The 24,720-nt window shown below is 38.1% G+C and overlaps 2 protein-coding genes across 3 annotated transcripts; one reads left to right on the forward strand and one right to left on the reverse strand.

Annotated features, from left to right (window-relative positions):
* Positions 1-221: 221 nt before the first annotated feature.
* On the reverse strand, positions 222-2,305 carry LOC106129908 (uncharacterized). Its single transcript, XM_013328607.2, has 3 exons — positions 1,739-2,305; positions 1,344-1,458; positions 222-954 (listed from the first exon to the last, which is right to left on the reverse strand). The coding sequence occupies exons 1-3, from the start codon at positions 2,092-2,094 to the stop codon at positions 649-651; spliced, it is 777 nt and encodes a 258-aa protein (XP_013184061.2). The 5' UTR covers positions 2,095-2,305; the 3' UTR covers positions 222-648.
* A 116-nt stretch (positions 2,306-2,421) lies between these two features.
* LOC106129985 (eukaryotic translation initiation factor 3 subunit A) lies at positions 2,422-23,533 on the forward strand. 2 transcript variants are annotated; one of them, XM_013328720.2, is made up of 23 exons: positions 2,422-2,595; positions 2,830-3,058; positions 3,411-3,585; positions 3,846-4,034; positions 4,348-4,452; positions 5,544-5,752; positions 6,799-6,965; positions 7,547-7,684; positions 8,093-8,297; positions 9,198-9,297; positions 10,358-10,587; positions 11,034-11,226; positions 11,682-11,786; positions 13,223-13,352; positions 13,964-14,166; positions 16,506-16,657; positions 16,969-17,234; positions 17,727-17,853; positions 18,203-18,289; positions 18,654-18,732; positions 20,361-20,572; positions 21,251-21,336; positions 22,643-23,533. In XM_013328720.2, the coding sequence occupies exons 1-23, from the start codon at positions 2,547-2,549 to the stop codon at positions 22,687-22,689; spliced, it is 3,483 nt and encodes a 1,160-aa protein (XP_013184174.2). In that variant the 5' UTR covers positions 2,422-2,546; the 3' UTR covers positions 22,690-23,533. The 2 variants fall into 2 exon arrangements, with proteins under 2 accessions (XP_013184174.2, XP_060806502.1); XM_060950519.1 differs by having other exon boundaries at positions 17,739-17,853.
* Positions 23,534-24,720: the final 1,187 nt, after the last annotated feature.

A 24,720-nucleotide genomic window follows, 5' to 3' on the forward strand; every position in this document is an offset into this window, starting at 1 on the left:
TTAATTCAGTTCAGATAATCCTTGGAGAGTTTATAAACAAATGAACTTAATAATGCATTTACAATATTATTTGGAATTGGGTTATAATTACCAGTTCCATAACTCACTTAGCGGCAAGATGGCGAGGTCAGCTATATTTTGGTTAAAATATAATAAAAGTCCATCAGTGTTTCATAAAACTACCCGGTAGATGAAATAGAAAAAAAAATAAACACAAAAGATAACAAAAAAATAGGATTTATTTACATACAGCACCAACAAAAAATTGTAATGCCCATTTTTGGGAATCTTCAATGGCATTTATTAACAATACTTTTACTACAAGAGTCCAAATTATCAGTAAGTATTCTTTTTCGGGTTTCTTTAATCACTTTCCATTAAACATTTTGACTAGCATTAGCAAAAAAATTATATCTGATCACTGGTTAACAAAGAATTATGTTTCTGATAGATCTTCAATGTTATGATAAATTATTACAATTTTTCATTTCAATCAGCTATTTAACTAAAATTATTTTGTTCTAAGGTATCTCTTTAGCATATTCTAAAAAGACAACCACATGTTGGTCTGTTTGTTTTCTATACATTTTTTAAATAATTTACCGAATAAAACCTGCTTTATAATACACAACAAATCAGTCATAAACATTAATTAATTCCATTGATAACATTGCCATTGCCCTTATCTCCCGCTTGTAAGTTGGCATTCTTCCGCAGCACCCTTAAATACTTCAACTTAGCCCAAACACCCTGGCACATTCTCATCAGTCGCTTATCATTTGTTTCTTTAGCAAATTGAGCAACATTTCTGACGATTCGTCTAGATATCTTCAGATTCCCTTTCTGGGAGTATGATAGGGCCGAATAGAGTTTACTTCGTGCCGCCAACCCATGGTCTCCAAGCATCTTTGAGAGTTTATACTGTCTTACTGATATTCTGCCCGCTTCCTCAGCCTGGAATATTAATTAAATATTATTTGAAATGAAAAAAATGAATGAATGATCAACTAGATTTACAAGTGAGGACAATATTTAAACAAACAAAAATATCCTCACTTTTATTATTACTATCTTTTATCCTCATTTTCATATACCAATTAAAAATTTATCTTAACATAATAAATGGGCAACATTTTATATTTGAGGATTGTTGTTTCATTGTTATAATATTAAGATCCATTTCTGAACAGATGGATGCACATTTTATTGTAGACACATTTTCAGTGGAATCTTGAGGATATAGGTAGTCTGTGGTGGTGTGTGTCTGTCTATGGTAGAAGTTAACAAGAAATGTAACAAAAATTGGAAAATCACCACAAGAATTAGTGTGAATCTTCACTTACACAATGTTCAAAGTAGTCACCTAATGCTGAGTAGGCGCCTCCCAGGGTCGAGAGCCAGGAAAAAGCATTTTCTATTTCAACTCTGGTCCATACCAACTTCAACATCTTATCATTCCTGCAAGGAATGGAATCATATTTCAGGAAATGACAAGCCATGAAACAAATTTGTTGGCACATGGGGTGCCCCAATGTAAACATTTGTTGTTAAACTTTATGCTCTTCATTATCTTGATGTTGTTTTTTTTTTCTTGGCTATTTAGCATATAACTTATATAGCATATCACTTCACATCAAAATTAATTCAATTTTACTATTATTTATTGTTTTCATCAGGGGCAGGAGAGACCATAGATATAGCCAACTAAAACTAGTAAACTATATAACGCGATACTTACCATGCATAATCTAAGATTTCCTGGTCTGGTGGTTCTAGAATTAATTTCAAGAAAACAGTACCATTATCATATCCACTAACTGTTTTGAAGCGCTCCACAACGTTGTGGCGATATGCTTCAGAATTACCACATTCTCTCAAAAAAAGGCCTAGAAAATACGCACTAACCACCAGTCGCAACCTTTTCCTTACAACATCACTGGAGCCTTCTTTATCATTATCTTTATCTGGATATGCCTTCTGATTCAAATTCAAAACCTTGTATAGTTCGTCGTTGGCTAAAATTACAACTTCTTCGTTGATGTAACAAATTGTATACGGGTTTCGGAAAAGATAGATTTGAGTTACAACTTGCATCTTCTTTGTTTAGGTTATAAAATTTGCTTAAACTCCTGATAGTAGGAAGAGCTTACGTAACTGTTATTTACTTGGGAAACTTAATAGTCACGACTTCACACTAGAAAATTCAGGAGGAATGTTGTATTTTTTTAATTCTCAAGAATTTAAAGAAAGAACTATGTAAAACAGATGTAAAGTAAATTACTACATGAATGACATTGACATCTCAAATAAATAGGACGTTGAAATGACATTTTATTTTTTAATTAAAATCGGGCATCACCCAACGTACTAAATATTAGCCTCTATCACACACAAATAATTTTCCGGAAGATGGCAACATTTTTAGTTTAGACAGTCGCCATTTTGGTTTATCGCTGTCGTGTTATGTGGCGGATGATATGGTACCCGGTGAAAGACTAACTTTAATAATTTCCTCTCCAAAACAGATTGATTAAGTGGTTTTTATTATGGCGCGGTACGGTCAAAGACCGGAGAATGCTCTCAAACGAGCGAATGGTATGTACAATTTTCGCAGTTATTGAGGCCTTTTGCCCACCACGTTGCAGCTTTGATAAGATGACCTTTCCATTACTTTTCACCCACAAAACTTCAAACTTTCTGCTCATTTTCGTCATTTCTGTAAAATAAATTTGAAATTTACTTAGTTTCTACTATAATATGATGTATCAATTCATAGAAGTAAAACATAACCAAGAAAGTATTATGGCTCACATTGTACGGTTTTTACAGAGTTTATGGACCTGGACAAGCCCGCTCGGGCGCTGGACACCTTGCAGGAAGTGTTCAGGAACAAAAAATGGGCCTACAACTGGTCCGAATCTGTACTGGAACCTATTATGTTCAAGTACTTGGAACTGTGTGTGGACTTACGCAAGTCCCATATAGCCAAGGAGGGACTGTTTCAATATAGGAATATGTTCCAATCTGTGAACGTGGGTTCACTAGAGCAAGTCATCAGGTAATCTATCAATGTTGTTGTTAAATAAATTAACAAATTACTACCTACTAAGGAGTGTACTCCTTAGTATTATTGTATAGGACAAAAGGACATCAATTTGTCTTTGAAACTTTCCTTAATATATATTTGTTGTATGGATTAATGTATTGTTTTTTTAGAAGAATGAGTTATTATGTTAAAATTTTTCTTTATTTATGTTAAAAATAATTAGTAATGCCCTTGTGCATAGGTTACTTAGTTGCAAGTTTTTTCCTTGATGTTCTTATGTTTATCATTTCTGATATTTTCTGCATACATGTATTGGTAAATAAATATCTACAGTTGTAAAATAATTCATACAATTTATTATCAGAGGTTACCTGCGAATGGCCGAAGAGCGTACGGAGTCAGCCCGTGCTCAATCAACCCAAGCTGTCATCGACACTGATGACCTCGACAACTTGGCCACACCAGAGAGCATTCTACTCAGTGCTGTCTCTGGGGAAGATGCCCAGGATAGGTCTGATAGGACTATCCTTACACCATGGGTATGTACCATCATCACCAGCTATCATCGCTCGGCAGGGCCGTTTTTATTGCGCGATAAGCTATTGCTGATTCACTTTTAATTATAATTTGGAAAATCAGTAAGCCAAAAAGCTGAATGTGGCCTATCAGTCTTTTCAAGATTGTCAGCTCTGTCTACCCGCAAGGGATATAGACGTGATTATATTAAGATATTTTTTAACGAAAATATATATATATATATTTCTGATAGACATTTAATTTTGGTTTACATTATTTATAGGTAAAATTCCTCTGGGAATCCTACTGCCAATGCCTGGAGTTGCTCCGTACCAATGCTCATGTGGAGACCCTTTACCATGATATAGCCCGCATGGCTTTCCAGTTCTGTCTCAAGTACTCCCGCAAGACCGAGTTCAGGAAACTGTGCGACAAACTCCGAAAACATCTGGAAGACATCTGCAAGCCCACTGTAAGTTAAGCATAATTATTTTCATATTTGGTTTATTTACTTTCGCCTCTTTCCTGGAAGGGTAGGCAGTCACTACATCTTGCTCCTTGCCATGATCATGGAATAATTCTTTGTTTTCATTCACATTAATAATTGTAACCTTCATACTAATTTATTAGGTCCTTTTTTAAAGTCATTAGCTGAACATGGCCTTTTAGTCTTTTCAAGACGGTAGGCTCTGTCTACCCCGCAAGGGATATGTCGTGACTATATGTAGTTATTCTAAAGTGTTACAAAACAGGTGTCACTCAAAATACACTGTTTTTTTTCATAGGTGCAGACCGGGAATGTAAGCATCTCCAAGCCTGAAACCCAGCAGCTGAACTTGGAAACCAGGCTGTTCCAGCTGGACAGCGCTATTCAGATGGAGTTGTGGCAGGTAATTAATTAATGTTGAACAGCTTTTCAGTAGGTCTTGTTATATAAGCAAGTAGGAATTCCTTCAATATGAAAATTGTATGTTTTTTTGGCTGAAATGGTTCCTATTCAGACATTAACTTTTTGGAAGGGTACTATATCATATGTTACTAAGTTAGTTTTACAGGCATTACTTATGCACTAATATGGAGTTTTTAGAAGCTCTCAGAATAAATACGACACCGAACTTTTGAACTTAAGTTTGAACGGCGCCGACCTGCCTTTACTTATCATAAAGCAACCATCAGCCGGCCAGCGCTGTCGTCACTGTGTACTTTGCAACAAAACGTGATATTTTCATTTCACAGCAGTCCTTAGGTCTAGTGCGTGCCTTAAAACGCACTGGTCAACGGCGCGTCTACCCGAGGGCGTGACTAAGTCGGCCTTATATACATACATACATATAAATCACGTCTTTATGCCTTGCGGGGTAGACAGACCCAACAGTCTTGAAAAGACTGAAAATATGTTTGAAAACCGACTTAATCTTAACCAACATCTTAATTTTAACATGCCTCTGAAATAAATCCCATTTCTAACACTTCCATTGTTATGAGATGGTAGGCCTCAGAGGTATATAATATTGGTGGCTTGACGCGACAGGCTTCTTGTTTGTTTGAAGTTTGTGTTAATTTATGCCAGCACATCATCCCAGTATATGACTTTTTCAATTTCTTTTTTTTTTTTTTTTAAATAAAGAAAGCAAGTGAGATGACCCATCTTTCAATATATTAGATCCACCTGTTTTACAATTTACGTGTATAAAGTTTAAATATATAAGTTAAAATTAAAAACACTTCCGACAAAAAAATATCATTTGTTAAGCAAATAAAAATAAATTAATAAATATGCTGATAACTTAAGCTTATGGATATCCAAAAGATTTTGTATAATTTAAATAGTACAAAATAACTTTCATGTTTTAAATATAAGAAGCATGCTTTCCTCATAGGAGGAAACAGTTAGGACAACATACTTTTTGTAATTTTTTGAAACCCTGCCATATATTCAAATCATAAAGTATTCATAACACCTGCATTTTTCCATCAACAGGAAGCCTACAAGGCGATAGAAGACATTCATAACCTAATGAACATGTCGAAGAAGACGCCAGTAGCCAAGACCATGGCCAATTACTACGGTAAACTGGCCCTAGTGTTCTGGAAGGCTGGACACTGCCTGTTCCACGCTGCTGCGTTGCTGAAGCTCTTCCAACTATCCAGGGAGATGAAGAAGAATATCACTCAGGAGGAACTTCAAAAGTAAGTCACAGGTTTTATAATTTATTGTGTATAGTTTGCCACATAGAAAAGTATACTGTCTTTATTATGTCGATGTTAACCTTTTCGATGTAGCCCACTGTGCTAGTATTTACCAGGCTTCTGAAACGTCGTTGTGAGATTAGCTAAATGCCAGGAGTTGTAAAGGTGACATGGCGTTGCTAAAATAATAATAACAAAGTGGTCCATTCGATATGGCGAAAAAGAACTGCACAATTTTCTTTATATCTTGTGATATATTATAGTAACCCTCTGAATTAAATCCCATTTGTAACAGTTTTGTTGTCACAATATGGTAGGCCTCAGAGGTATATAATTTCGGTGGCTAGACGCGACAGGCTTCTGGTTTAGGAAGTCTGTGTTAATTTATGCCACCACAATCCATTATCAAATTAAAATATATATCAAACACAATTAAACGAATGAAAACCTTAAATCTCTGAAAAAATATGAGAGAGATGAACTTCTAAGAAAAAAAAATCTTTAAGTTAGTTACGCTTAAGAAACAAGGAGAGTGTGAATGGAATGTAGCAGTGAAATGGCGTAGACGAACGTATCTTAATCAAATTAATGACGTGCTGGCAAATGGTCAAGTCAAGAGTGCTCAAAACCGCCGAGCTTGCATAAAGGTTATTAATGTGGACGAAAGGACACTTCTTATGCAGAGAACGTGGCAAGTGAAAAGATTTAGTCACTACCTACCCCTTTCGAGAAAGAGGTGTGATTTTGTATATGTATAAGAAAAAGGTTAACTAGGCCAAATCTACTATCGTACCAAATAGCGACCGGCAAACAAACTGCAATTAACATATCTTCTTCTTCTTTGTCCTTACCTTGTCCTACTTTTTACGTGAAGTCTGCACAGTATGTTAGATTTTTACCAATGACTTCTGTCACTTGCCATCTCACTGGTCACTCCCTTTCAACTACTCATACTATCCTTTCTTTGTCCCTTACGGGGTAGACATAGCCAACAGTCTATAAATTATAAAATGATGCAAATAAACAATTAATTGATATCTACTCAGGATGGCGTGTCGCGTACTCGTAGCGGTGCTGTCAGTGCCTCTTCCGTCCTTGCATCCTGAGTTCGACCGCTTTGTGGAGACTGACAAGAGCCCAGTGGAGAAAGCCCAGCGTTTGGCTGTGTTGCTCGGTTTGGCCCAGCCTCCAACTAGGGCTAGTCTTCTCAAAGGTAAGGGACAATTACAACAAGCATAAAGTATGTGATTGGGCTGATTTTCTATATACATAATTGAATTTTTCGTAGTATGGATGGGTTTATAAAACTGTAGAAGCATAAATAAAAAATTTAAATTTTATTTATTATTCCATTATATTTATGATGTCACTAAACTTTTTCTGAAAATTTTGACACTATTCATGTAGTCAAAGTTAGCACTTACTTTTCAATAAACATACTACGAAATGGAAATGACACATCACTGGATGTGAAAATCTACAACAAAAATTTTAAAACTATATTAACTATATTTCTAATGAAAGCTCGCCGAAAGTTCTAATGAAAGATGTACCGTGTGGTTCCCGGCACCGAAAGAAAAAAGGACGGAAAATAGGACCACTTTTTTTTTCCCCATGAATTGAATCAGTCTTCCGAAAGCCCACATTCAGCTATATGGCTTTATGATGGAATTGAGATTCAAATAGTGACAGGTTGCTAGCCCATCGCCTACAAGAAGAATCCCAAGTTATCTCAATCCTAAGCCTGCCTTGGCAAAAAAAAATATTTTGACATTTAATAATTTGTTTCAACAGACGTGGTCCGCCTGAATGTGGTGGCGCTGGCGTCGCCCCAACTCCAACAACTGTACTCTTGGCTGGAGGTGGAATTCGACCCGCTGAGCATCTGCCACAACGTTCAGAGCGTCATCAAACAGCTCCAAGACGAACCTAGTAAGTATGATGTAGATAAGTATGAATGTAGCATACAATGGTTGTCCATGTAAATAAACAAATTTAAAATAAAAATAACTGTTACGTAACAAGAATGTATGTAAGTCTGGTAATAAGATGGAGCAATTCCCATCTTTGCAAGTGAAAGTCTTTTGTTTCGTACATACATATAATCACGTCTATATTTTCTTTGCGGGCAGACAGAGCCAACAGTCTTGAAAAGACTGATAACTCACATTTAAGTATTTGGCTTAATGATAAAATTGAGATTTGAATTTTCAGTACATATTCGGATTTTAGATCATTGATATTTTGTTATAATATAGATACAATTTTTATTTTCGACGTGTTGTAGTCAATTTACCAAATGAATTATAATTACATATTATCTAATTGATCAATTTGCAGATTCACCTCTAGCCCAATACACCTCAGCCCTCAGCGATGTAGCTCTTGTCCGTCTCATCCGTCAAGTGGCTCAGTGTTACGCGTGCGTCCAGTTCTCACGTCTCCTGGAACTGGCGGGCACCACGGACCTGTTCCACCTGGAGAGGCTGCTCGTGGACTGCGTGCGTCATAACGATATGCAGATACGGATCGATCATGCTAACAAGTCAGTCAATCAATTTAACAAATTAATTTTTCTAATGTAACACAGATCTGAAGGATATAAACCAAAATCAAACAGAAAAACTTTATGTTGGTGGTGCGATAAAGTGCGCATGCACACTGCATACATTACAAACAAAATACATAAAGGATATGCTTCAGGTAATGATCAGCATAACGAAATATTATTGAACTAGAGGCCGCCCGCGACTTCGTCCGCATGGAAACCCTATCAATCCCGCGGGAACTCTGGGATAAAAAGTAACCTATGTGTTATTCTGGGTCTTCAGCTACCTACATACCAAATTTCATGGTAATCGTTTCAGTAGTTTTTGCGTGAAAGAGTAACAAACATCCATACAAACTTTCGCCTTTATAATAGTAGTAGGATTTAAAATGCATACAAGTCAAACTGACTAATTCTATCTCATGAAGTTGTGTCCTAAAAAGAGAGGTAATATGAGTTTCACATGTCTGTCTGTCTGTGGTGTATAGCTCACAAGTAGAAGAAGCTATTCCACTTTTTTTTGCATCTAAGGTGATTTATGTGCGAGTGTTCTTAGACATGTTGGATTAAAATCGGTTAAGCTGTTTAAAAGTTGTAAGAGTTGAAAATGGTGAAGTAAGACATATACGTGGTCCGCCTGAATGTGGTGGCGCTGGCGTCGCCCCAACTCCAACAGAACAAGACGTATACACGAGTGAATTGATAGATATGATTTAATCGAGATTCTTCTTAGCTTAACCCTCAGTGCAAAAAAGAGATGTGTAATAAGAAAATATACTGCCGATTTTTTTTTTAATATTATTATCCAGTATTAAGTCGTGTCCCTCTGCTGTGAAAAAACCTGTCCTTTTTCCTTCCTTCAGCGGCGGCAATTATAAATAAGAATATTGTTGACAGATGCGTGCATTTCGGCGTGGAAGCCGGCGGCGGCGAGTGGTGCTCCGCGGCTGACGAGGCATGCGGTGGCGCCATCTTGCAGGCCACTCCCGCTGAACAGGTCAGTCAGAACTTTATCTTGACACTAACTCTTATTGCATTTTAGATTAGTCTGCAGTTTCTTGCGCTTCGTTAGCAGTAGTAGATTTAATCTATGCTATTATTATAGAGTTGATAGATGAATCATTAGTTTGATAACTAACCGATGGTCTTATGGTGAGGGAAAACATCGTGAGGAAACCTGCACATTCAGGCAACTGCATCCATGATCGATCCAGTATGGATTAGATTTCCCTGCAAAGGTTGCAGAGGTCAGACGGGTGTCGCTTCATGTAAAAACCTGGCTGTATATATATATTGTAATCCAGGATCCATGGTCAAAAGCAAACCCCGGGCTCCTCTTCAGAGTGATGAGGTTGTAACTGGTTGTTTGTAAGTAGCGATAATTGTAGCTTATGTTTTAGGGATTTTGAACTTCAAGAATTACATGTTTACCGTCTAGTGTAGAAATACATGGTATATGCCAGTTGTTTCTCTTCTCGCGCAAATTTCAAATTTAGAACCCTTCCCATGAGTTAAATACTCATGGGAAGGGTTCTAAATTTGTTTTTTTTTTCTTTTAGGTGATAGGCTAGAAATCAGTCACTATCACAATTCCGTCATGACGCCAAATCCAACCGAACATGTCCTTCAAATCCCAACCAGGCTCCTGGCTTCGCCTACCCCCTAAGGCGTAGACATAACCAGCAGTAATTCCAAATCTGTAGACTAGTTTCCTTGCAAATCATACAGCTTCAAATCCCAACAAGGCACCTGGCTTTGTCTACATAGCGGTAATTGTCAATGTTTACTAGTGCCGTGTGGTTCCAGGCACCAATGAAAAAAGAATGGGACCACTCCATCTCTTTCCCATGGACGTCGTAAAAGGCGACTAAGGGATAGGCTGACACAATAGGGATTCTTTTTTTTTTTTAGGCGATGGGCTAGCAACCTGTCACTATTTGAATCTCAATTCTATCATAAAGCCAAATAGCTGAACGTGGCCGTTCAGTCTTTTCAAGGCTGTTGTCTCTGTCCACCCCGCAAGGGATATAGACGGGACAATATGTTTATGTGTGTAGGTGCGCGAGCAGCTGGTGCGCGCGGCCAGCGTGCTGTCGCGCTGCGTGGGCGAGCTGTTCCCGGCGCGGCGGCGCGCCGAGCGCGAGCGCGCGCGCCAGCACATGGTGCAGCACTACCACGACAACAAGCACGCCGAGCACCACCGCGTGCTGCAGCGCCACAAGATCATCGAGGAGCGCAAGGAGTACATCGAGAGGCTGAACACGGTCAGGGAGGAGGAGGAGTTGAGGTATTGTGTTTTATGTACAATCGAGGTGATCTTTTCTAGTTGGGCAGAGATTAAATTTTTCCACTTTCTTCGCTTAATTCTTCCACTCTCAATTCAATCAGATTCATTGATAGGTTGAATACTGAATGTTAGAGAAGAAGAACTAAGGTGTTGAAGACACATTGTTTTCACAATTTTTTTCAATTGAGAAGAGAAAGAACTCCGTCATTCTATTTCCATCAATCCATACCTACTTTTTCACTACGTGCACATTCATCAATCTCACTTCATGCAAAAGTATATATTTTGTTGATTTAAAATAATGACATGCATACTACTGACCCAAGCGAACTCTAGACACTTCTCTGGAGAAGATGCGACCAGCGAAATCACTAGTTAATAAGCCATTCCCTTTGAACTCTTATTGATTAATTTATCAGTTGTATAATATAAAAATGGTGTCGCAGACGCCAGGAGGAGCAGCAGCGCGCCGCGGCGGCCGCGGAGGCGCGGCGGCTGGAGCAGGAGCGCGAGGAGCGCGAGAAGCGCAAGTACGCGAGCGAGATCGCCGCCATGAAGGAGCGCCACCGCCGCGAGCGCATGGCGCACATCTCCCAGACCGCGCACGGGAAGAAGATGCTGCAGAAGTTGGACGAGGAGGTAGATGGGCTACTACTTTTATATATGTTACAAGAAATATAACATAGTTATAAAAGAAATTATAGCAAATTAATATAATTTATAGCAAACTAGCGACCCGCCCCGGCTTCGCACAGGTGCAAAATTATAAATGTTATTATACATAAAAACCTTCCTCTTGAATCTCTCTACCTGTTACAAAAAACCGCATCAAAATCCGTTGCGTAATTTTAAAGATTTAAGCATACAGACAAACAGACTAAAATAGCGACTTTGTTTTATACTATGTAGTGATAAAGTATTTGTATTTGAAATAAATCACTTGCAATGGCGGGCTCATCCCATGAAGGGATTCTTCAACCGACAAACAGTTGTAATTTAGTTTATTTTATTGTTCCATGTTTGTTTATGTAAGTATTAGCATGTATATATAGATAAAATATATATTTGATATAAATCTATCTTTTGTTACATAGGAAATCAAGAAGATGGACGCCGAAGCCATCGCCCAGCGCGAAGCTGAGGAATTGATGAAGGAGCGCAGAGAGTTGCAGGCTAGACTCAAGTCGCAGGAGAAAAAGGTATGTTCTCATAAATCTCTCTTGTCTCTCATCTCTGCATGTTCCCGATTGGACCCTCCACAGAATATTTTCAAGGTCTGGGGTCTGCCTCTCTTATAAATTAATCTGTTAATAATCTGTTAACATTATATTAGTAAACATGGATAAAGTGAGAGAGGCATATTTTCTATTTTCTATAGATAATATATAAAAGATGCCTCTCTCACTCCCACACAAAATAAGTAAACATATTAACTTTTACTTTTTATTTTTATATGATTCAACTGATTGAATGGATTTCAGTAAAATTTACACCACATGTTCTTGCAGTAAAGATCATTAATTTCCAGTGTTTGTTACATCAAACAAAAATTTTTTGTCCTCAAGTAATTCCAATAGGGTACCGGACAACTTTTCAGATTGTGTTTAAAAATAATCTTTATTTATTTATATATCCATAAAAAATATTATTTTAAATAAATAAATCTTTTGGAGTATTTAAAAACGAGAAAAACGTAATTTATTTAAAATTGCCGCGAAAACAGCACTTTACGTCAATTCTGATCGCGTGACGTCATATGTTTGAAAAACAAACTACAAGCCATATTACAAGTGATCAGTGCTTGGATAATTAAAGTATTTTCTCGCAGATCTAGAAACATGCAAAACCCATAAATATCTAACCTTTAAAATCATAGAAAAAAATATGTGAAAATAACTTTGTAAACAATGAAACTAGTTTTAGGTTATGTTTTCGTTTGTAATTTCTTCAATCATTTCTGTTGTTAAGATAAACAAAAAGAGGTTGAAATACTTACACAAATGTTTCCACATTGCTAAATTCAGCAAATAAAAGTCGGTATTAGTGGCAAAGGAACTGCCCACCATGAAAATATCAATCTTTTGGGAGATTTCTATTGTCGGTTTGTAACCTTGTTCCATGATAAAAGCTTGATAGGCGGCTTCAAGCACTTGCGACAACTTCTGTTATGAGTAAAGTCCTTCAATTCGTAACTAATTTCAATTAAATATTTTTAGAAAAATGCAAATAAATCGTAGAATAACTCGAAATAACATACAAAGCAGTGATGTTTACTTATCACTCATTACGTATGACGTCACTCACTGTGATTGGTGTTTGGGTTCTTACGCTGCACAGATAAAAAATATTGGATTTTTGCAACTTTATTTATTGATTTAAAATTATAAATCATTGTTATTTCTTAAAAATCTTTATTATGTGATGTTCTTGTATAACAAACTTTATTTTAAAACACAACTTAGATTTTTTTTCGATTACTGTCCGGTACCCTATTCCATCCTGAGGCGCTAAACTTCAGGGTGAACTAAAGGAGTTTGCCTCTCAAATGTTGTTCTAACTTTTCAGTCCATTGAAATGTCAAGATCCCAAATTTAAATCCATCATGCTGACCAAAACTCATTTATTTTTGTGTTAGGTGGACTATTTCGAGCGAGCCAAACGCTTAGAGGAGATACCTCTTCTGCAGAAGAGCTTGGAAGAGAAGCAAGTGCAAGACAAGGCGTTCTGGGAACAACAGGAGTCTGAGAGGATCGCTCAACTGATAGGTTTGTGTACTAATAATTATATGTTCCTTAATAGATAGCTTCTTACAGTAAGCTAGTTATTTAATAGGGTCAATTTATTAATTGTCAATACTAGTCAGGTTGAGAATTGTGTTTCTGTGGAACTTGCTTTAAGGAATATTTGGTTCAATTCTCAAAGACGATGGCGAACACTGTCGCGACTTACGTGGGGGAATATTCTTACTTCTATCTGTATACTGAAGGACTTCTAAAAAGATCTTATAATGCCATATTTGTAGCGAATATAATCTGCCAGAATCAACACTCTAGGAACAAAATCTAGACGTGATTTTCCCTAACAACGCGCATGGGTTGATCAAGGTAGGACTCGCCTTTTTCCGGGGATTGGTTCCTCGCAAGGGCGGGTCTTGAAAGGTTATGAGTAATGCTCATTTTTAGAAGGATATGCGCAGTGTAGTGTAGAAATTACACATATAAATAAATCGTGAAACCATCAGGGTAAACACACACGCGACCCGCATCAAATCTACATTCAGACAGCGATTCTAGCAGATACTACAGTTACTTGTTTGTGGTTTTTTAACGCATTAGCTACCTACTTCATTCATTAACCAATCCGTTGCACGTTCCAGAGGCGCGCAGCCGCGACGTGGCGACCGCCAAGCGGCTGTCGCGCATGCACGCGCACCGCGACGAGTTCGTGTCGCGCCTGCTGACGTCACGCGGCGCCGCGCACCACGCGCGCCTCGCCGCCTTCAAGGACAAGCTGGCGCTCGAGCGGGACCGGCGGCTGGCGGCCAGGCGGCAGCAGCGGGCCGAGGCGCGGCGGCTGGAGGTCAGTGTGGCGGGCTTGTATTGGGCGCGACCAGTTCGTATCGCGCTTACTTGCCGAGCGACCTTAATAGTGAACTAAAGAGACCCTAAAGAGGTACTCAGTTAATGATACATTCAGTCAGAAAAGTATCGGGAATGGATTATTTATTTATGGTTCCAAATTCAAATTTTTGTTTTTTTTGTTGTTGTTAGATTGGCACAACTGTTTTCCATTTTGGCGCGGAGTTTGAGTTGCATCTGTTGTTTACATTAAATACAGTGCTATTTTTAGTTATATCATATCTAGTGTATATTGCTAATTTCATAATGGATAAAACATCGAACAAAGAGTTTGTCTTAAATTTTGCATTGCCAATGGAATATCGTGTTCGGAGTCACTGAAAATGTTACAGGAGGCTTACGGTGAATCGACTTTATCAAAAACTCGTGCTTATGAGTGGTACAAAGCGTTCAAAAGCGGTCGAGATGTGATGGAAGATTTGCCTCGCTCTGGTAGGCCATCAACGTCTGCAACTGAAGTTAACATCGCAAAAGTGAAGGAAATAGTGACTGAAAATCCTCATTCAACTTTGAGAGAGATAGCCACCGAACTTTCTGTATCTCACGAGTCGATCCGTACCATTTTAACTAATAATTTGGGTATGAAACATGTTGCCGCTCGGCTAGTCCCAAAAGACCTGAATTTTTTTTCAAAAACTCAATCGCATGAGAGTCGCTGAGGACATGCTAGAACGAGTCAATTCCGACCCAACATTCATGAAACGCATTGTTACTGGTGACGAGACGTGGGTTTACGAGTTTGACATGCAAACTAGTCAACAAGCTTCGGAGTGGCGCCTTCCAACTGAACCGAAACCGAAAAAACCACGCCAAAGTCGTTCAAAAGTCAAAGTCATGTTGACTGTTTTCTTTGACTATCGCGGTGTTGTGCACTCGGAATTCTTGCCGGAAGGTCAAACGGTAAATAAGGAATATTATTTGAGTGTTATGCGGCGTTTAAGAGAGCAAATCCGACGAAAAAGGCCAGATTTGTGGAAAGAAAATTCTTGGATTTTGCACCATGATAATGCACCTTCGCACAAGGCCATCATTGTGAACGAATTTTTAACCAAACACTCAACAAATACCATCGAGCAACCACCATATTCACCAGATATGGCTCCAGCCGACTTTTTTCTTTTTCCTAAACTCAAATTACCACTTCGTGGCACCCGTTTTCAATCGGTAGAAGACATAAAAGAGAATTCGCGGCGAGAACTGACCTCAATTCCGGAAACAGCGTTTAAAAAATGTTTTGATGATTGGATTATTCGTTGGCGTAAGTGTATCGTTTCTAAAGGAGCATATTTTGAAGGTGATAAAATAAATTTGGATGAATAACAAACAGTTTGTGTATTATTGATCTTTTCCTGCTACTTTCTTGACAGAGTAGTATGTCTTAGGAGTTCGCTGTTGCCGGCATAATATGCGGCTTATGATTAGACTTGAACAGCCGGAAGGTTAAAAGACCTGTATTCAACAATTTTAGAAATCCAGGAAGAAACCCACTTGATTACATGACGAGATTCCAATCTAACCTTTGAGACCGTGTTAACAACAGAAGTTTTGACGAAATCAACAAACCGAAATAGAATGATCACATTTTAAAGGTACGAAAATCGCATGGCACAGCGTTGAAATAGGTATTTCCTCTTTCTATAAAAACCAATCTTTGTTATACAAATATAGTTATTGTCGGTGTGCTATCGTTATTGGCCTATATCGAAGCTACATACTTTGTACGTTGAGTGTGCTAGTCAAATCTAGGCCTACACAAAAGGACCCCAATCGGTCACGTTTAGAATTCCATATCTCAAACGTATTACCAATGGTGTCGACATATTATAATAAAAGTTATCTTACCAAGTTGTCGATGTTTAAAACGAATATTCCTTCTATTCTTTTATGACGTCATCTTCCTTTACATTCGGTTGCATCTGCAGAGCTCAGCGTAACTTATTCTGAATAACCTTACTTTAATCTTTAACCCAAGAAAAATATTATACAGCAAATTAAAGTGCCCTGATTTTTAGCTAACAAATCTGTAGAGTCAGTAAGGCCTACGCTTAAGGCTAATTAATTTTATTTATTTTTTTCGTGGCGTAAGTCTCTGTTGTGACCTTTCGCGAAGTATTAATTTGTGACCACTATCGAGTAGATAAGTCAGGGTTTTTACATGAAGCGACTCCCGTCTAATTTCTGCAAGCTATGAACCTCATACTCATATATATTACGGTCAAACATTAATGGTGTCTCATTGTCTAAGATGAGGGTAAAGTGAATAATAAATGTTGGTAACAGTGGCTGGCGGAGAAGCGGCGCGCCGAGGAGGTGGCGGAGGAGGCGGCGCGGCGCGCGCGCGAGGAGGAGGAGCGGCGCGAGCGCGAGGAGCGCGAGCGGCGCCAGCAGGAGGAGCTGGCCGCACTGCGCGAGCGCAAGGAGCGCGAGGAGCGGTATGTGGTGCACTCTGCTTTATATTTATTTTTCGTAACTTACATTAGGAGTAACTACGAGCAGTTTTAAAAACGATAACTATTGAATCGTAAGATTTTCTTTCTAAATAGACCATTTCTTACAAAGATAACTCCATCAAACGAGGAATTCAAATATTGTACAAAAAAAAAACTACATTTACAAACGTCTTAAAGCCTTGTAGAAATGTAATTTGTTATAAAGAAAATTACTTGCAAAATTTCAAGTAATCCTCAATTTTGTTCTATTATATTGTAACCAACAAACTCACAATGTCATAATATTCCAACAGCGAACACCAAGAAATGTTAGCGCGCGTCGAAGCCAAGGCCCGTGCTAAGGAGGCCGAAGTGCAACGTCGCCTCGAAGAGCAAAAGGCCGCTGTTTCAAGCAGCTGGCGGCGCGGAGGGGCGCCCGAGCGAGCGCCCGAGCGCAGCGAGCGAGCGCCCGAGAGAGCGGAGCGCAGTGAGCGGAGCGAGCGGCCGCCGGAGAGGGAGAGGGAAGACGCGTGGAGGAAGGACAAGGAGCCGGAGAAGAAGGCTGAGCCGTGGCGACCTAGTGAGTTTATTCTTTTTTCCAAAATTCTTTTATTTCAGAAAAACGTGAGTAAAACTGTACCTTCACTCATTGACTTTGATACAAAATAGGTTAGGTCCTCATATAAAGTGCTGATGTCAGAAGGAGAAAGATTTCTCAATTTGCAGTATGACTTTTTTACAATTAATTATTTTGTTTCAATACATATAATAATGTCTATATCCCTTGCACCCTGCAAGAGACGAAGATGGAGCAAAATATTGAAAGATTATATTCAAATGTATGGTTTAAATCATTCATATGGTTTGATATTTTCAACCTACATATTGATACCTGTAGTACTTATATTTGGCATATTGTCTTTATAAAGTGTGTTTATTTAAACTTCTTTGCACCCGGTAAATTTAATGCCATAAGGCATTCCCTACCTTACCTACCAGTCGCACCTGAAGACCAAACAGAGATTGTTATTTGGATGGTAAAACATGAGATGAATTCGTATATTAACCGTAGGTACTGTTCCAGGTCGTCCCCGTGGCGAGGCTCCGCCCCGGTCGCCGGAGCGGCGCCGCGAGGAGCGCCCGCCGCGGGACGACGCCAGGCCCGTGCGCGACGACCGGCCGCCGCCCAGGGACGACAGGTAACTGACATACATACACACATACAAACACTTAGTCAATAGATGTCATTGTACCGAAGTTTTAGTTTATAGAGTAATAGCAACCCGCCCCGGCACAGCACGGGTACCATTTGTACATATAAACCTCTATTTTAATCACTATCTATTTAAATAAACTGCATCAAAATCCGTTGTGGTAGTTCTAAAGATCTTAGCATACATATGGACATAGGGACAGACGCGGGAAGCTCCTTCGCTTTATACTGTGTAGTGTTTGTCCAATCTAAGATCAGGGTCAATAAAGTGTACCCTAGGCTCCTCTCCAGGTGAACTTGTATTACGAACGCTATAGAATATTGTGTGATTACAGACGCGATGACCGCGGTACGAGAGACGAGTCGGGCTGGCGCACGGCCGGCGCACGCGCCGATCCGGACCGCGATCGCGAACGCGACAGGTACTTTTATCTTATTTGTTTAATTTACGTATTTTCCAATTAAGGCACTTTTTCACGTCATTTTACATTTCAATAAATTAAATTTTACTGATATCTAACATAGTATATTATTATTTGTTTATTATTTGTCAAAAAGCGACAAGCTGTAAATTAACCTTTAGAAAATTTCTGCTCCTGTAGGATATTTTTTTATTAACTTTTAGCACAACTCTTACCACATTATAGAACCTATAATATTCATCTTTATATTTTAGTCCAACATCCCAGTATATGTCAATCGAAAAATTTAAATAAATATTCTATATTCTATAAAAAATACGGCCTGATTGTCCTTAATACAAATAAAATGTAATCATTTCCACAGGCCACGCTACACTGGTCGCTCGAGCGGTCCCGAGGGCGGCAGTTGGAGGCGGGGACCCGCGGAACCACCACCAGCCACTGTGAGTACCACCTCCTTCGTCCCTTTCAGAAGTGGGGAACACAGAGCCAACAGTCTCGATAAGACTGAAAGTTGAAATTGTTATTCAGATAATTTTATTTTATAAATTAAAGTCTTCGTTAACTACCAAAAGTAGTAGAGGATAGTATAAATTTCATATATTTAATTTATAGTTTCTTTTGTATTAAGCTTAGGGAATCAAAATATATCAGTTTAATCAAGTTTAATAATAAAAGTATGTGAGATAGTATGAGAAAAAATGGAGTGACCAGTGAGGTGAAAAGTGTCAGTAGTATTTGGAAAAAACTAACATAAGGTAACGACAAGGAAGAAGATTAATAAAAAGCGTGGGATTAATCTAGTGTTAGGGTTATCTATTAAAGAAATGTATGTATGTATATTTTCAATGTTTTATTTGAATAGTCCAAAACGCCTTCGTCCATGATGTGACGTCACTCTTATTGTAAACAAAACAAGTACACATCATCTCGTAGACAGGACTTTAAAAGTTTGTAAGTAAGCCTCTTTTTTTTTAAATGAGCCACATAGAGTGTGCCCGTACACACTACTGGCTCATTGCAAAATAGAGGATTCTCTGTCCCATTTCAAATGAAGCCAGATTATTATTTTTACATTACAACTATAGTTATAAATTTTTCATGTAAACTATATCATGATTTTACCTTTTGAAGAGGTTATCCGGGGTTAATGTTTGTTTAGAATACAATGACGTCATAGCACAGATAATACTAACATGGCGGACAGCGTTTTCGTTGATTTTTGAAAAATATGATTAAAAAAAAAATTTCGAAGCATAATTGATATAAAAACATGTAAGAATTATTTTTTTTTTTTGTTTTGGTCAAAATGAGAATTATAAACTATTTAGGAACTTGAAAAAAAGAGTCAACTAGTCTATGTGTCCTTTCGAGCGGTGACTCTTTCAAGCCGTGGCGAAATCTCTAATCCAAAAGAATCCTAAATCGCGCAAGTAAAGTTTCTACATAATTGGTGCAAATATACAACCTCTGACTTGACACTTTGAACATGACATGACACGGCTAACCCGCGCTGATCATGTTTTACCGAAAATCTTACGACGCATTATCGGGATCATCGGTCCCACTATAAAGCAAAAAAATACTTTTCTTTTTTTTATATAATATTTTATCTCTGGCCAGTATCGAAGCTAAACATTTCGCAAATGGAATGGTTTAGTCAAATCAAGGCCTATATAAACGACCCCCATCGGTCGCGAGTTAGACTATAATGACTTTTTCGTATTACCTAGGGGGTCTACATATGAATAAGAGTAATTTACATCATTATTGAGAAGTACTATGTCCTGTGTTTAATCAGAGCAGATTTTTTCCGTTGTTCCACCTGTCTAGGATTTTATAGCATCACTTAAATCTTTCGTAAAAATGTATATTTTAACAAAAGTGATGATATATCAAACAAAAAAGATATTCCCTCTGCAATGACTTCAGTCTCAATGATTGTCTCAATCTACTTTTTAAAAACAACTACTTTATTTGCTCTCCTTAGACTTGTTAATAGTAAATATATTCAATTTGTTATATTAGTATGGAAGGGTATAGAAAAGTAATTTCCAATATTTTGATACAGGAACGCTCCAGCACATGGCGCTCCAAGGACGGTCAGCCGCGGGAAGGCGGCTTCCGCGACGCGCCTCGCGACCGCGACGGCGGTTACCGCGACCGCGGCGGTGACCGTGATCGTGGAGGTGATCGTGATCGTGGAGGTGATCGTGATCGCGGAGGTGATCGTGATCGGTACCCTAGGAGAGACGATAGGGATCCACCGAGGAGGGATGATCGGTAAGTCTTCTCACATAACCTACTTACTTCTAGTGTAGATAAGTCAGATAATTAATACATACATACATATGGTCACGTCTATATACCTTGCGGGGTAGACAGAGCCAACAGTCTTGAAAATTAATTAATTTATGATAATTAATTAATTAATTTTCAAAGCTTAAATAAAAAAAAAAAAAATCAAAATAAAAAAAAAACAAGCAAATTTCGCTTGCCCGAAACTAATCATGGAGAACAAAACATCATGTGGATCATGGCGAGTTGCCTGAATGTGCAGGTTTCCTCGCGACAGTTTCCCTCGCCGTGAGAGCATCGCTTTTGGACCACTATGACTATACACGTTACTCGTCTGTGTAGTTATGCCATCGCAGAGTGGGTCGCCTTAATTACTTTACAATGATACATTATGTGTTTACGAATGTTATGAGGATAATTGTACAACTAACGAAATTATTTATTTGATTGAATTGTAAAAAATTGTTTAAAAACACGTAATTGTATATGGTTTTAGTAAATTTTATTTACCCAATTTGTAATGATGGTACAATACCAATGCAGTCATACTGAAGAACTCCAGATTTTTGTTGTTTAATAAATAAATATGTTTATAACAACAACCTATTCTCAAACGATTATTTTAAATATATATATACCTATATGTATGTTTGTTTGTTACAGCGACGGTCCCCGGCGCGACGACCGCGAGCCGGCGCGTCGCGACGACCGCGAGCGCCGCCCGCCGCCGCCCAGGCGCGACGACAAACGTGAGTACTCACACGCACATACATATAGACACACATAGACACGTCTACATCACACGCGGGGAAGACAGAGCCAACCAGTCCTAAAAAAAAACTGAAAGGCCTTGTTCAGCTGCATGACTTTAGAAACACTGAAAGGCAACGTTTCGCTGCATGACTTTGATGGAATTGAGATTCCAAACAGTGACAGCTAATACGAATAATCTCAAATTTATTAGCCTTTCCCTTTAGTCGACTTTTACGACATCTATGGAAAAGATATGGAGTCGCTCTGTACTATAGTGGTGGAAACCACATGGCACTTGCCACATAAACTTTTATATTTCTTCAATCATTCATTTGCCTCGGGGAGTGTTGTAAACGTTAGTACACACGCGTAAAGCTAAAAGTTTAATCTTTTCCCACATTTTATTTAGGGAAATATGTACTATCTTAGTGTATATATAAATATGTATCAATAATATTAAACCACTAAACCACTGTTTTCTCTGCCTTTCCTTCAAATGATGCATAAAGTAGAAGGAATTGGGAAAAAAAATAATCCTCCATATCACCCGCTCGTTTGACTGGTTGAAAAAGACCTAGCATTTATTTAAGTGCACCTTCGGCGTATTTTGTGTTTGTTTACGTAAAACAATTAAGAATCAACTGTTATCGGTTATCGGGCCTTTGGTCTTGCGGCATACAATCGCAATTCGTTCAGAACCCGTGCTTACAAAATCAATATGTTCTTTTTCTCATGGAATTTTACATATGAATGTGTTTGCCTCCGAAAATATATCCCACCGGTGATACATTCGCGCGGTGGTAGGCCTCGGAGGGATATGAAGTTGCTGGTTTGACGCGTCAGGTGGCGCCATTGCGCCTTCTGAGTTATAAAACTTCAGTACACTTTTTCTAGTTATTTTATGAATCTGAAGATATGATATTAATTTGTTAGTCTAATGCAGAAGCCCGTGTTATATTTGACTTCTCTATTTAACTTCATTAAGTAAAAAACGTTAAGGACTGGACGCAAATCCCAAGGACTTAGAGTTAACGGGAGGTGTAAAATAAATATGAAAATGAAATGAATAAAATATTCGTTACCCCTCCCCAGTGATTCACGGAAGAGCCTTTTGAATGTCGTAGACCTTTTACAATTTTTGCCCCAAAATCTTATACAAAAATAACGTTTATTCATTTATTTGATCACGTCTATATCCCTCGCGGGGTAGACAGAGCCAGTCTAGAAAAACTGATAGGCCACGTTCAGCTTATAGGCTCAATGATATATCAACATCAATAACTTGATTTTTTTTGTCCACAGCACGCGAAGGTGATGACGACGAATGGCACCCAGTCACCAGACGCTAACACCCTCATTATTGCCAACAGTTATCGCAAAGAGCTCAGTAGATCATGTTACACAAGTATATGGTTAAAGCCTCTAATATCTAGAAGCTTTTTAAGCTTCACGCTCGTACAGTTTTAGATAAGCGATAGAAAATCTTAGGTTTCATAGAAATGGTTATTGGGAGTTAAATTTGTTACATTTAAAACAAAATGTCGAGTCCGTCACCCTTTTCGTCATGTTTCATTTCTCGAGCCTACTTACGAGTTTTTTTAGAAGAAAACAAACTGTATACGCATTCTTTCTTGTGTTTATCATTCTTAAGTTTATGCTTTGTTTTAGACATTCGTGTTAAGAAAAATATAGCAAATATAATGGTTGCTTTATAGAAGATAAATGCAAGAGATTGTCCCACGCTATACAACGTTCCATCTTACATTGATTTGATGAAAAACACTAAGAAGTAATTTAACTTTCAATAACTTTATACATATATTGAGTAGATTCAGATGAATTATCTGAGTTGAACGGAACGACACTATTCTTATACCTGTAATGTAGTTAGAGAGCATATGAATGAATATTGTTGCAACTAACAAATTTGATATGTAACTAGCGATTTGCGTTAAAATATGTTTGCATAATAATTTATATAAACTCGTAATTTTCTCTTTAAAATGTGCTGGCACTACTACTGGGCTTCTCAAATTTATTTCATATATAAGCAGTTGTATTTTCAGTGAACGCATTTATTCGCAAAATTAGTCTACATTGTATGCGGTAAAGGGTCAATAATTTGTAATATTTTGTTAGCTGTCACAATTGTACTTTTTGTGTTTATTCTATACAATAAATATGTATCTGTAATTGGTGTTTTAATTCATCGCCTTTATAGGTAATTTTACACATTTAACATGATGAGCAACACAATGCTTCATTTGACTACTGCTTAAGATGCGTTGCAGCATGCCCCCGACTTCGTCCACACTAGGTCTAACGGCCTGACTCGGACAGACTGGATTGAACATAAGTGCAGCGTGCCATCGACCTCTAGTCGATAATAAGGCTACCTTTAGTGGTACTTAGTTACTGATGGTGCACAACAAAAAAAAAGAATAGGACCACTCCATTTCTTTCCTATGGATATCGTAAAAGGCGACTAAGGGTTATGTTTATAAACTTAGGATTCTTTTTTTGGGCGACGATCTAGCCACATGTCACTTTATGAATCTCAATTTTATAAAAAAGCCAAAAAGCTGAACGTGGCCCATCAGTATTTACGACTTTACGTCTGCCCCGCGAGGAATAAAGACGTGATTATATTTATGTGAAAAAAAATGTCCAATCAACCATTTCATCTTAGAAAAAAGGTCCAATTTCTATGGACATTGTTTTTCTTTTCGTGAAACTAAGTGGAGCGTCCTACGTTTTTTTGCCTTTTTTCTATCAATACGTATTTCAATCAAGGGAAAGACCTTTGATAGATAGATTTCTATCTTTATTATAAGCGATGGATTAGCGAACTGTCTATTCAAATCAAATATTGTAGCTACTGACCCTACCCTTAACCCAGGACTAAAGTATGTATGTTCATTATTCTGTAATTAAAAAGAGGACCTTTTGGGGGCCCAATATCAAATCAATTTTGTTTTACAGCTTGTCTAATGAATCGTCGAATGCAATAATGACAAAAAACGCTCTCATGACATTGGAAACTGTATGTGCGATGCGAGCGGGCCATGCCGTGCCACTTTCATGGCTTACTGCGAACCGCTTACCACGTAGTTCGGGTCATAATTTAAATATATAAAAATAAATATATACGGGACAAATTACACAGATTGAGTTAGCCTCGAAGTAAGTTCGAGACTTGTGTTACGAGATACTAACTCAACGATACTTTATTTTATAATAAATACTTATATAGATAAACATCCAAGACCCAGGCCAATCAGAGAAAGTTCTTTTCTCATCATGCCCTGACCGGGATTCGAACCCGGGACCTCCGGTGACACAGACAAGCGTACTACCGCTGCGCCACAGAGACCGTCAGA

The sequence above is a fragment of the Amyelois transitella genome, chromosome 22 (genome assembly GCF_032362555.1).
Source record: "Amyelois transitella isolate CPQ chromosome 22, ilAmyTran1.1, whole genome shotgun sequence".
NCBI classification, from domain to species: Eukaryota; Metazoa; Arthropoda; class Insecta; order Lepidoptera; family Pyralidae; genus Amyelois; species Amyelois transitella.

Excerpts from the sequence above, each read along its gene's own strand:
- LOC106129908 (XM_013328607.2), bottom strand. The coding sequence starts at position 2,094 with ATGCAAGTTGTAACTCAAATCTATCTTTTCCGAAACCCGTATACAATT. Across the intron at positions 1,459-1,738 it reads GAAATCTTAGATTATGCATG|GAATGATAAGATGTTGAAGT; the intron begins GTAAGTATCGCG and ends CATTCCTTGCAG. Across the intron at positions 955-1,343 it reads GTGACTACTTTGAACATTGT|GCTGAGGAAGCGGGCAGAAT; the intron begins GTAAGTGAAGAT and ends TTAATATTCCAG.
- LOC106129985 (XM_013328720.2), top strand. The coding sequence starts at position 2,547 with ATGGCGCGGTACGGTCAAAGACCGGAGAATGCTCTCAAACGAGCGAAT. Across the intron at positions 11,227-11,681 it reads TGCAGAAGTTGGACGAGGAG|GAAATCAAGAAGATGGACGC; the intron begins GTAGATGGGCTA and ends TTTGTTACATAG. Across the intron at positions 17,854-18,202 it reads CCGCCGCCCAGGGACGACAG|ACGCGATGACCGCGGTACGA; the intron begins GTAACTGACATA and ends GTGTGATTACAG.